The sequence below is a fragment of the Pan troglodytes genome, chromosome 20 (assembly GCF_028858775.2).
Source record: "Pan troglodytes isolate AG18354 chromosome 20, NHGRI_mPanTro3-v2.0_pri, whole genome shotgun sequence".
NCBI classification, from domain to species: domain Eukaryota; kingdom Metazoa; phylum Chordata; class Mammalia; order Primates; family Hominidae; genus Pan; species Pan troglodytes.
Window position 1 is genome coordinate 9,933,607 of NC_072418.2, and position 12,841 is coordinate 9,946,447.

Here is a 12,841-nt window from a genome sequence, read left to right on the forward strand (position 1 = left end):
AGGCAGCTTTCTCAATGAAGGATTTTGTAATCCCAATAATCACTAATTTAATAATCAGTACTGTTTGCCCAGCCTTATGCGATAGTTTTTGCATTCTCTCATTTAATCCTCTCAACAGCCCCAGTAGGTAGATGACTTTGAATATCCCCATTTTGCAAATGAGAAAATTGAGGCACTTTTTTTTTTTTTTTTTTTTTTTTTAGACAGTCTTGCTCTGTTGCCCAGGCTGGAGTGCAGTGGTGTGATCATAGCTCACTGCAGCCTCGACCTCCTGGGCTCAAGCGATCCTCCCACCTTAGCCTCCCGAGTAGCTGGGATTGCCGGTGCATGCCACCGCCCACTGCGCTCAGCTTGGAGTTGAAGGGACTCTGGAAGATGTAGAAGTGGCATTGTCAGTGCCTAGATTTAAATCCCAATTGCCCTCCAGGGTCCAAATTCTTAACCATTACGCTCCAGGGCAAAAGTATGCAAAGGCTCTGGGGCTATAGAAAGATGAGCTTTGGATGTAGGTAGGAGCCAGATCAGAGGGCCCTGATAGACGAGAGTGGGGACTCTGCCTGTCATTACAGAGCAATGGGAAGCCGAGGGCAGGTTCTCGCAAGAAGGATAGGAATTATTCTTTGAAGATGCTTGTGGCTGCTGGGTAGAGAGTGGAGTGGAGGGAGGCTGAGATCGGGGAGGAGGTTGCTGCAAAGATCCCGGCCAGGAATGTTGGAAGACTCTGGGCTGGGGGCCATGGGGTGGGGATAAGTGGTTCTATTTGATACATAATTAGGAAATCGTGTTTGCTGAAGATGCGCAGGAGAAGGGTAAAAGGAGTTTCTAGGAGAAAGAGGAAGACAGCGTTGAGATAGTAGGCAGGGTCATCACCAGGCACCAAGGAGGATAAGGGGTCAAGCTCTGGACATGGAAGTCACAAGCCTGGCACCGGATTCGGGGCATGGCCGGGAGCCAGGGCAGAGCTCGTCGTTGCCAAACTCAGAGTCAGCCCATCCCCCGCCACCCAGAGCGCGTCGGCGCTAGGACCTCGCGACTGCCTTCGACCCAGAGGGCGCCGGCAGAGGCACGCATGCGCGCTGTTCCGGCAGGGGTTGTCGTGGCGCAGGGGGCGGGACCAGAGGCGGTCACGTGAGGGGCTCTGGGCTACCGGGTCACGTGACCGAGGCACAGATCAGCTGATGCCGGAGGGTTTGAAGCCGCGCCGCGAGGGAGCGAGGTCGCAGTGACAGCGGCGGGCGATCGGACCCAGGCTGCCCCGCCGTACCCGCCTGCGTCCCGCGCTCCCGCCCCAGCATGACAGCCCCGGCGGGTCCGCGCGGCTCAGGTGAGGGCGCGGGCGGCACCGTGGGGCCCCGAACTCAGGCGGGCGGGCTGTTTCTCCCACCTGGGGCGGCGGAGCTCCTAGTCTCTTTTTTTCTAAGCTCCAGCGCTGACTTTTCACGGTGGAGAAATGGGCAGACGGCTCCTAGAACTTGGGCGGCGGGTGGGCACTAGCCTCACCAATTCTTCCTCCTGAACCCAGGCTCTGCTGGGTTCCCAAACTCAGGCAGGGATCGCGCCGGGCCGCCAGCTTCTCCCTTTGGGGCGGCGAGGTTCCTGGGATTCCCACTGGGAGCCTAGGTTCCGATTGCTCAACTTCGTCTGGAACTCAGACAGCGGGCACCAGCTTCTCCAACCCGCACGTGAGACTCCCAGGCTTCCCCTCCTGATTCCAGGGGACAAATGCTCAGCTTCCCTAAGCTCAAGCCTGGAGAGCTGGAGGGATTGCCCCCAGGCGATTAACTCAGTTTTAGCTTTCCAAACCGCTGGAAGCGCAGCCTTCTTAAATTCGGGCTTCTAGCCAATTCTGATGCCACCCCTCCTCGGGGAGGCTGGAGGAAGACCCCTTGTGTTAGCTTCCCCTTCTGGAGCTAGCTGGGGACCCCTACCTGATAGATGTCCCGGTGTCCCAGCTGGTAGGGTCTGGGGTGGGTTAGCTGTAATCTCAGCTCTGTAAGCGGGCCCTGCCCTCTGGCTTTGTCGTAAACAGCCACAGCAGCATCTCATTGCAAAGGGAGGGGCCGGGAACTTGTCCCTCTCTGCAGGGGAGGTTCTGACAGTGCACACATTTATCCTGACTGCTTTGCTAGGCAAGGGGCCAGGCCCTAGAAAGCAACACGGGGCCCTAGAAAGCACATCCCCATGGGTGTGTGACAGGGACAGTTCTGGGCTACTGTGACTGGTTTTGACTCCAGCAGTTGCTGAAAGCTTAGATCTAACCGTTAGGCTGGAAAAAAATAAACAGTGATTAGAACAGCTTGTGTTTGCTGAAGAGGTCTTTATCTGCTGTGTCTCACTGAATTCTCAGAGCAGCTTCAGGATCTCAACCTCAAGGCTCAGGGAGAGGGTGGACTTTTTTTTTTAATAAACTTTTTTTTGTTGCCCAGGCTGTAGTGCAGTGGTATAATCCTAGCTCATTGTAACATCGAACTCCTGGGCTCAAGTGATCCTCCCAACTCAGCCTCCCGGGTAGATGGTGTCCCAGCTACTAACTACGGGCATGAGCCGTCACACCTGACTATTTTAAAAAATGGTTTTTTTTGTAGACAGGGAGGTCTCGCTGTATTACCTAGGCTGGATCCTCCCACCTTGGCCTCCCAAAGCCGTTGGGATAACAGGCATGAGCCACTGAGCCCAGCCAAGGGGTAGCCTTTTTAAAATTTCCACTCTTCAGATGAGGAGATGGAGGCTCAGGGAGGTACCTGGAGTCAACCTACTGTAAAGTGGCAGGTCTGGGATTTGATGCTAGGGCTGCATGATTTCCAGGAGCTGGTGCTTTTCAGGGAGATAAAATGAGTCTTTAGCGAATGTGTTCCATTATTATTACTTATATTGTCAATTACCTCTTCTCCAGGTCCTTGGCTTCTGAGAGTGTCAGCTGATGGGCCAGGTTATAATGAACCCAGAGGTCATCTTTTGGGTATTTGTCCAGACAAACCTAGAATACAGGCTGAGTTCTATGCTCATGTCTGGAAGCTGGAGTTGGGATGAGTCCAGCAGCCTTGAACGCCCAGTGAAAAGCCAGTGGGAGCGGTTCATTCTCTCCCCACAGATCAATAACGGGAACATTGATGAAATGTTCTGACATTCACCATGGGCCAGCCCCTGTGATCAATGCTTCATAAGCATCCAGTCCTTAGCGTTCCCATGAGACATATTATTGCCCCATTTCGCAGATGAGGAAACTGAGGCTCAGAGAGCTGGTGAGCAGGAGGGGCAGGAATCAGCCCAGGCCCTGTACCTCCCGAACCTGAACTCGTAACCTCTGAGCAGGACGGGTGCATAGATACCTACAATGTCACAGGTTTTCTGGTTTTCTTTAGATCTCTCAGAGCTCTTCCTTGGCAGGAGCATGGGGACATGAAGATAGGGCATGTACTGCCTTCCTGGTTGGAGAAAGGGGAAAAGGGGAGTTGCCCAGGCCTCACCCCAGTGCCCTCTCCTATTCCCACAGAGACCGAGCGGCTTCTGACCCCCAACCCCGGGTATGGGACCCAGGCGGGGCCTTCGCCGGCCCCTCCGACACCCCCAGAAGAGGAAGACCTTCGCCGTCGTCTCAAATACTTTTTCATGAGTCCCTGCGACAAGTTTCGAGCCAAGGGCCGCAAGCCCTGCAAGCTGATGCTGCAAGTGGTCAAGATCCTGGTGGTCACGGTGCAGGTGAGGCCAGCCAAGCAGGGGCCCCAGCCGAAGGCCACCTGTGGCTGCTGTGCTCCTTGAAGAGAGTCTTAAAGCAGCACTTTGAGAGGCCGAGGCCGGTGGATCGCTTGAGGCTGGGAGTTCAAGACCAGTCTGGCCAGCATGGTGAAACCCCATCTCTACTAAAAATACAAAAAAATTAGCCGTGCGTGGTGGCGGGTGCCTTTAATCCCAGCTACTTGGCAGGCTGAGGCAGGAGAATCGCTTGAATTGGGAGGCGGAGGTTGCCGTGAGCTGAAATCATGCCACTGCACTCCAGCCTGGGCAACAGAGCAAGACTGTCTCAAAAAAAAAAGAAGCCGACTCTGAGGCTCAGAGAGGTTAGGAGACTTGCCCAAAGTCACACAGCAATAGAACATTGGGAGCTGGGATTTGAACCCAGGCAGTCTGACACCATGTTGACCCAATGGCTGCACAGATAGTTCTCTCTCCCCCATGCCAGACCCTGTGCTGGGCTCTGGGAACCCCAAGATGAATCAGACCCAGCCACTGCCCTAAGTGCTTACTTCATGTTTTGGGCTGACTTTAGCATGTCACCATGCCTCTAATTTTCCCTCTGAAAAGGGACCCAATTGTCCAGGCATGGTGGCTCATGCCTGTAATGCCAGCACTTTGGGAGGCTGAGTTGGGTGGATCATTTGAGGCCAGGAGTTTGAGACCAGCCTGGCCAACATTGCAAAACCCCGTCTCTACTAAAAATACAAAAATTAGCTGGGTTTGGTGGCAGGTGCCTGTAACTCAGCTACTCAGGAGGCTGAGACAGGAGAATTGCTTGAACCCAGGGGGTGGAGGTTGTAGTGAGCTGAGATCATACCATGGCACTCCAACTTGGGCAACAGAGTGAGACTCTGTCTCAAACAAAAAAGAAAAGAAAAGGGACCCAGTCATGGTACTTACCCTGAAAGTTTGGGTTTAACACAGAATCGGACATCCAGTAAACATTTAATGAACGTTAGTCCCTGCAGTGAGATAGATGAGTCCCCACCCTGTGTTGTACTGGGGAGGACACAGTGGTGGGCGTGGCATGGAGCTTATGCCAGGAGGTGGGGTGAAATTAATCAAAGCAAAGAAATGCACAAGTGAAATCCGTGTTTGTGGCCCAAGTTAGCAGGGCCCTGCCCCACCCCAGTGGACATCTGCAGGGCCCTCCCTGTCCTCTTCCAGGGCCTGTGCCCTGAGGGAGATACACCCCAACCCCCATCCTAGCCATGCCAACCTCTACTACCCTCTCCCCAGCTCATCCTGTTTGGGCTCAGTAATCAGCTGGCTGTGACATTCCGGGAAGAGAACACCATCGCCTTCCGACACCTCTTCCTGCTGGGCTACTCGGACGGAGCAGATGACACCTTCGCAGCCTACACGCGGGAGCAGCTGTACCAGGCCATCTTCCATGCTGTGGACCAGGTGCTGGTGGGCTGGCAGGTGCTGGTGGGCAGGCAGGTGCAGGTGGGTGGGCAGGTGCAGTTGGGCGGGCAGGTGCTGGTGGGCGGGCAGGTGCAGGTGGGCGAGCAGGTGCAGGTGGGCGGGCAGGTGCTGGTGGGCGGGCAGGTGCAGGTGGGCGGGCAGGTGCTGGTGGGCGGGCAGGTGCAGTTGGGCGGGCAGGTGCAGTTGGGCGGGCAGGTGCTGGTGGGCGGGCAGGTGCAGGTGGGCGGGCAGGTGCAGGTGGGCGGGCAGGTGCTGGTGGGCGGGCAGGTGCAGGTGGGTGGGCTGCAGAGAGCGGGCCGGACTCACAGGCCCTCCCCTTCTCTGCCCACAGTACCTGGCGTTGCCTGACGTGTCACTGGGCCGGTATGCGTATGTCCGTGGTGGGGGTGACCCTTGGACCAATGGCTCAGGGCTTGCTCTCTGCCAGCGGTACTACCACCGAGGCCACGTGGACCCGGCCAACGACACATTTGACATTGATCCGATGGTGGTTACTGGTGAGTGGGCAGGACGAGGCTTCGCTGTTGGGAGCCTGAGCTGCTGGGATTAAAATCAACAGCTGTGGCTGGGCACGGTGGCTCACGCCTATAATACCAGCACTTTGGGAGGCTGAGGAGGGAGGATTGCTTGAGGCCAGAAGTTTGAGACCAGCCTGGGCCACGTAGGAAGACCTTGTCTCTACGCACAAACAAATTAGCTGGGCGTGGTGGCATGCCCCTGTGGTCCCAGCTACTCAGGAGGCTGAGGCAGGAGGATCGTTTGAGTCCGGGAGGTTGAGGCTGCAGTAAGCTATGACCACACCGCTGCACTCCACCCTGGGTGACAGAGTGAGACCCTGTCTCAAAAAAAAAAAAACAAAAAACAAAAAACAAGTATGCTTAGTGTGAGTGTGACTCTTGCCACGTAGAAAGCACCAGATGTTATATTTTAATATGGCTCATTCAGTAAAACATCTGCAGGCCCAGAGAGTGCCAGGCCTGTAGGAATGACCCAACCCTGGGGAAGCACAGGGAAGAAGGCCACTGGGGACTCTGGGGAGACCAGCCTGGCCTCCCCGGCCCCCTGAGGCCCTTCCCTGACTCCCTGTCCTTAGACTGCATCCAGGTGGATCCCCCCGAGCGGCCCCCTCCGCCCCCCAGCGACGATCTCACCCTCTTGGAAAGCAGCTCCAGTTACAAGAACCTCACGCTCAAATTCCACAAGTACTGCCTGCTCACTCGAGGGGGGCCCAGGGTGGGGGAGGCAGCACACTAGGCACTCTCACCCCAGCAACTACTTCCCTAAGGTGGGGACAGGGCCCCCCCGCCCGCGCTGGTGCCTGCTGGGTGAGCACTTCCCCTGCCAGCTGCAGAGTCAGCACGTGGCAGGGGACGCTGGCACTTGGGGCCGGAAGGGACCCGAAGACGCCCCTGACCCTCACCCGAGCCTCCTGCCTAGGCTGGTCAATGTCACCATCCACTTCCGGCTGAAGACCATTAACCTCCAGAGCCTCATCAATAATGAGATCCCGGACTGCTATACCTTCAGCGTCCTGGTGAGGCCCCCCGGGAACCCACAGGGCTCCTGAGTTCCAGGGCAGGGACCTGGTCAGGGAGTGTCTTGGGAGCACTGGCCAAGGGCAAGCGTGCGGGTGATGAGGGAGGGAGCCCGGGGTCTGTCAGGCCACCTGTCATGTGGACCTTGGGGCTTGGGGCTGCCAAGGTTTACTCTGCCCCCAACTGGCCCCCACAGATCACGTTTGACAACAAAGCACACAGTGGGCGGATCCCCATCAGCCTGGAGACCCAGGCCCACATCCAGGAGTGTAAGCACCCCAGTGTCTTCCAGCACGGTGAGCCCCTGAGCCCCAGACCAGCGCTGACCAGGGGCCCTGGCCTGTCCTGGGATTCCCCAAGCCCCAGATCAGCGCTGCCTGGGGGCCGTGACCTCCCCAGGAATCCGCTGAGCCTCAGATCAGCACAGACCAGGGACCCCGTCCTGTGCTGAGATCCCCCAAGCCCCAGACCAGCACTGACCGGGGTTCTTGACTCACCCCAAGCAAGCCCTGAGCCCACTGACCAACCAAAACCAGCCGTGCAGCCCCCTAGGTCTCCAGCCTGGCCTGGCACCAACGCTAGCCTCCCAAGGCTCCATGCCATCCTTGGCCCTACCCGCTCTGCCCTCCCCGCAGGAGACAACAGCTTCCGGCTCCTGTTTGACGTGGTGGTCATCCTCACCTGCTCCCTGTCCTTCCTCCTCTGCGCCCGCTCACTCCTTCGAGGCTTCCTGCTGCAGAACGTGAGGCTTCTGCGTCATGTGTGCCGGTGTCCTCCCCGCCTGGCCCTGGGGCAATAAAAGCCAGGGCTTTGAGGGTCCTGTGCCTGGTCAGGCCCTCACCCCGCCTGCCTTCTGCAGGAGTTTGTGGGGTTCATGTGGCGGCAGCGGGGACGGGTCATCAGCCTGTGGGAGCGGCTGGAATTTGTCAATGGCTGGTACATCCTGCTCGTCACCAGCGATGTGCTCACCATCTCGGGCACCATCATGAAGATCGGCATCGAGGCCAAGGTGCGTCCTGCCAACACCCTGGGCCCCAGGTCCCATCCCTGCTGTCAGTGCCTATCCGGGGCCATATGCTCCCCCAGGCCCCCCAAAGGAAGGGCTGGGCCAGATAGGTTGACGCAGCTCCCACCCGCAGAACTTGGCGAGCTACGACGTCTGCAGCATCCTCCTGGGCACCTCGACGCTGCTGGTGTGGGTGGGCGTGATCCGCTACCTGACCTTCTTCCACAACTACAATGTGAGTTTTGCACACGCAGCTGGGCCTTCCGCATGGTTACTCCACACCCTCCAAATAAATCCCTACACACGCAGCCCTCACCAGCCCCGGCCAATGGCCCCTTGCAAGCCTCCTCCTCCTACCTGCCCACACCAGATATATCTGTCACTGCACCTGCGCGGGGCCCCGGGAGCCTGCTCCTTTGTGCCCACCCAGCTGAGTCTAGCCGTGCGTTGTCCTCGGACCCCCTCAGACGTGGCCACGCCCCCTCTAGGCACCCACTGGCTCCCATGGCCACACCGGCTGTGCCCTCGGCAAGGCCCCGCCCCTCCCACCCCCATCTGGGTGCCCACAGCTGACCTGAGTTGTGGCCACACCCTCAACGAGGCTCCCTCTGCCCCAACCCAGATCCTCATCGCCACACTGCGGGTGGCTCTGCCCAGCGTCATGCGCTTCTGCTGCTGCGTGGCTGTCATCTACCTGGGCTACTGCTTCTGTGGCTGGATCGTGCTGGGGCCCTATCATGTGAAGGTACATCTAACCCCTGATGTCCCTGACATTGACCCTGTGACCTTGTCATTGACACTGTGACCCCCAGATGACCCCTTGGTGACTGCTGGGAGTCTGTCCACTGTCCCCTGTGGTCCTTGGTGACCCTGACACTGACCCTGTGCCATTATTGTTGTCACAGTTGTTGATGACCCTATTTCGACCTGGATTACTCCCCTCCTGCTCTATCTACCCAGACCCTAGGTTGGCCCTGTGGCCCTGTCATTGACCCGTGGTCCCGGCCATTCACATGGGACCCCAGCCTGGGACCTGGCCATTCACATGGGACCCCAGCCTGGGTCCCGGCCATTCACGTGGGACCCCAGCCTGGGACCCGGCCATTCACAGGGGCCCCAGCCTGGAACCCGACCATTCACACGGTGACCGCAGCCCGGGACCCGGCCATTCATGTGGGACCCCAGCCTGACCCCAGCCGCCAGCTTCTAGCCATTTGCATGGGACCCCAGCCTGACCCCAGCCCCCGGTTCCTGGCCATGCCTTGGCTCCCTCTGACCCCGCCGCCCCTCTGGCAGTTCCGCTCGCTCTCCATGGTGTCTGAGTGCCTGTTCTCGCTCATCAACGGGGACGACATGTTCGTGACGTTCGCCGCCATGCAGGCGCAGCAGGGCCGCAGCAGCCTGGTGTGGCTCTTCTCCCAGCTCTACCTGTACTCCTTCATCAGCCTCTTCATCTACATGGTGCTCAGCCTCTTCATCGCGCTCATCACCGGCGCCTACGACACCATCAAGGTCAGCCGCATGCACCCAGCCCCGAGCTCGGGCTCTGGGTGCCCTGGAGTCTGCCATGAGGGGGTCTTGGGGACACCGCAGGGTGAACAGGGAAGACCCCAGGAGAGAATATGGGAGACTCTATGAAACCAAAAAGAGGGTGGTTCAGAATTGGGGGGCGCAGGGGGATGTCAAGGTGGGTTTGGGCCAGGAGGGGGCCTGAGTCAGTCTTTGCCAACAGGGCAACCGAGTCATAGAGTTTATTTATTTATTTGTTTATTTGAGACGGAGTCTTGCTCTGTCACCCAGGGTGGAGTGCAGTGGTGCGATCTTGACTCACTGCAACCTCCACCTCCCGGGTTCAAGCAATTCTGTCTCAGCCTCCTGAGTAGCTGGGACTACAGGCACACGCCACCACGTCCAGCTAATTTTTGTATTTTTAGTAGAGATGGCATTTCACCGCATTGGTCAGGCTGGTCTCAAACTCCTGACCTCAGGAGATCTACTGCCTTGGCCTCCCAAAGTGTTGGGATTACAGGCGTGAGCCACCACGCCCGGCCTATTTTATTTTATTATTAAAGTATTGTTCTTTATTTTATTAGAGACAAGGGTCTCACTGTGTTACCCAGGCTGGTTTCAAACTCCTGAGGTCAAGTGATCCTCCCACTTTAGCCTCCCAAAATGCTGGGATTACAGGCGTAAGCCACCACACCCAGCCTATTATTATTATTTTTTTTTTGAAATGGAATCTTACCCTGTGGCCCAGGCTGGAGTGCAATGGCATGATCTCGGCTCACTGCAACCTCCACCTTCTGAGTTGAAGCGATTCTTGTGCCTCAGCCTCCTGAGTAGCTGGGATTACTTGCACGTGCCACCACACCTGGCTAATTTTTGTATTTTTACTAGAGATGGGGTTTCACCACGTTGGCCAGGCTGGTCTGGAACTCCTGACCTCAGGTGATCCACCTGCCTTGGCCTCCCAAGGTGCTGGGATTTCAGGCATGAGCCACTGAACCCAGCTAAGTCATACAGTTTCAATGACCTTGTCATTGACCCTGGGACGTTGCCATTAACATGGTGATCCTCAGCTGGCCCCATTCCTATGGCGGACCTCTAAAAACCCCACCCTGACCCCAGCCCCCAGCCATGCCCCCGACTCCCTCTGACCCTGCCCAAGGTTAGCTTCTTTATTTATTTATTTTTTTTGAGACGGAGTCTCGCTGTGTCACCCAGGCTGGAGTGCAGTGGTGCAATCTCGGCTCACTGCAACCTCTGCCTCCCGGGTTCAAGCTATTCTCCTGCCTCAGCCTCCTGAGTAGCTGGGATTATAGGCACACGCCACCATGCCTGGCTAATTTTTGTATTTTTAGTAGAGATGGGGTTTCACCATGTTGACCAGGCTGGTCTCAAACTCCTGACCTTGTGATCCGCCCACCTCAGCCTCCCAAAGTGCTGGGATTACGGGCGTGAGCCACTGTGCCCGGCCCAGGTTAGCTTCTAAGCAGTAAAACTGGGCTCAACCCAGGGCTGTCTGATTCCAGAAGCCGTGCTCCTAACCCCTCTGTCCTCAGTTTAGTAGGGTGGCTGGGAACAGTGGTTTCCCTGCAAGCTGCAAGGGTCAGGGGACAGAGCAGGATGCGGAAGTGGCAGGTAGATAGGATTCTTTCAGCAGATATATCTAAGGGCCAAGATCTGTGCTGGGTTCTGGGCATGGAGGAAAATCAGGTGTGCATGATCCGTCCAAGGCCTGTGGGCAAGGATGGCACAGGAACAGACATCCCATGACCAATGACCTACTTGTAACAGGTATGAAGGAAGAGTGGAAGGTTGCAGAGGGACCCCTGCTTTAGATTGGTATGACAGTAGATCCAGGAGAGCTTCTAGAATGTTCTATCCATCACTAGTCTCTAGCCCTATGCAGCTATTTAAATTTTGATTTTAATTCCGGCTGGGCACGGTGACTCACGCCTGTAATCCCAGCCCTTTGGGAGGCCGAGGGGGGTGGGGGTGGATCACCTGAGGTTAGGAGTTCGAGACCAGCCTGGCCAACATGGCAAAACCCCATCTCTACTAAAAATACAAAAAATTAGCGGACGTGGTGGCAGGCACCTGTAATCCCAGCTACTCCGGAGGCTGAGGCAGTAGAATTGCTTGAACCTGGGACGTAGAGGTTGCAGTGAGCCGAGATCAAGCCACTGCACTCCAACGTGGGCGAGAGAACGAGACTCTGCTTCAAAGACAAAACAACAATTTTTTAAAAATTTTAATTAAAATGAAGTACAATTGCAAATTTAGCCTCTGACTTGCACCATCCTGTATCCAGTGCTCAAAAGCCAGTGTGGCTGGTGGCTGCCATATTGGACAGCATAGATATTGAATACTTCCAGCGCCTCTAGACTGAAGAGATGGGAGCCCAGGGGCAGTGCACCGAGGGGAAGGAATAGCTAAAGCAAAGGTCTAGTAGCCTGAAAAACCTTGGAGAAAAGATGGCCCCTCCATGAGGCCGAGTGAGAAGAAGGAAGCCTTGGCTGGGACCCTGCCACATCCAATGTCACCGGCAGATGGGTACACCCCCTTTTCCCCATGCATGGATTCAGCTGTCCCACAGACACATTGACTCAGGCCCTTGGAACTACTTCCTGTCTTGCCTTAGCACGTAGACATCACACACATGCATCCACTCGGGTGGGCAGTCTCAGGCCCTGCTCCCACTGCTGTGCTCAGCGTGCATCCAGCTCACTCAATTGATGGTTTCTGAGCATCGAGGTCATGTCAGCCCTGGCTCTAGGTCTGTAGGTGCTGGACCTACAGCAGAAGGCAAAGACACAGACTGGCAAAGACACAGCTTGTATCCACGTTCAGGGGTCAGGGAAGGTCCCTCTGTGCAAGCAAACTATGGAACAACGGGTGGAGCAGGCCCAGCAAGTGCAAAGGCCCGGAGGTGGGAAGCGATGCAGATATGGCTGGAGGGGAGGGCGGACTTCAAGGGCCTTGGAGGTTGGGAGCCACTTTCAGGCTGAGCCTCCCGGCTTCTCTCCCCAGCATCCCGGCGGCGCAGGCGCAGAGGACAGCGAGCTGCAGGCCTACATCGCACAGTGCCAGGACAGCCCCACCTCCGGCAAGTTCCGCCGCGGGAGCGGCTCGGCCTGCAGCCTTCTCTGCTGTTGCGGAAGGTTCGAGTCCCGGGTCTGGCACATTCAGATTGGAGGTTAGGGAATGGGGAAAGGGGAGCGAGCCAGAGAAAACTGACGCCCCTCTTCCCTGCTTCCTTCCTCCAGGGACCCCTCGGAGGAGCATTCGCTGCTGGTGAATTGATTCGACCTGACTGCCGTTGGACCGTAGGCCCTGGACTGCAGAGACCCCCGCCCCCGACCCCGCTTATTTATTTTTAGGGTTTGCTTTTAAGGATCGGCTCCCTGTCGCGCCCGAGGAGGGCCTGGACCTTTCGTGTCGGACCCTTGGGGGCGGGGAGACTGGGTGGGGAGGGTGTTGAATAAAAGGGAAAATAAATGTGTCGTTTTCATTTTTAGCGGGAGGAGCAGTCCTTGCGTTAAGCGGTGTGAGGCCCTTTAAGGCGCGGCCACACTCAGCATGGCGGCCTCAGTCGGCCTTCCAAGCATGGCGCGGGGAGGAGGGGTGGGAGGGT

General features: G+C 57.0%; 1 protein-coding gene across 4 annotated transcripts; it reads left to right on the plus strand.

Moving 5' to 3' along the window:
- The first annotated feature begins 1,065 nt into the window (after positions 1–1,065).
- Positions 1,066–12,705, plus strand: MCOLN1 (mucolipin TRP cation channel 1). Of its 4 annotated transcripts, XR_010153520.1 has the most exons (15): positions 1,102–1,324; positions 3,494–3,699; positions 4,975–5,142; positions 5,495–5,660; positions 6,257–6,365; positions 6,601–6,697; positions 6,895–6,994; positions 7,334–7,440; positions 7,558–7,707; positions 7,838–7,939; positions 8,327–8,449; positions 9,001–9,216; positions 11,519–12,136; positions 12,238–12,368; positions 12,474–12,705. XR_010153520.1 is itself a non-coding variant. In XM_001152409.6 (14 exons), exons 1-14 carry the CDS (start codon positions 1,294–1,296, stop codon positions 12,508–12,510), a joined length of 1,743 nt encoding a protein of 580 aa, XP_001152409.1. In that variant the 5' UTR covers positions 1,066–1,293; the 3' UTR covers positions 12,511–12,705. The 4 variants fall into 4 exon arrangements, 3 of the variants coding, with proteins under 3 accessions (XP_001152409.1, XP_054529601.1, XP_016790364.1); XM_001152409.6 differs by lacking the exon at positions 11,519–12,136 and having other exon boundaries at positions 1,066–1,324; XM_016934875.4 differs by lacking the exons at positions 1,102–1,324; positions 11,519–12,136 and adding an exon at positions 1,529–1,682.
- Positions 12,706–12,841: the final 136 nt, after the last annotated feature.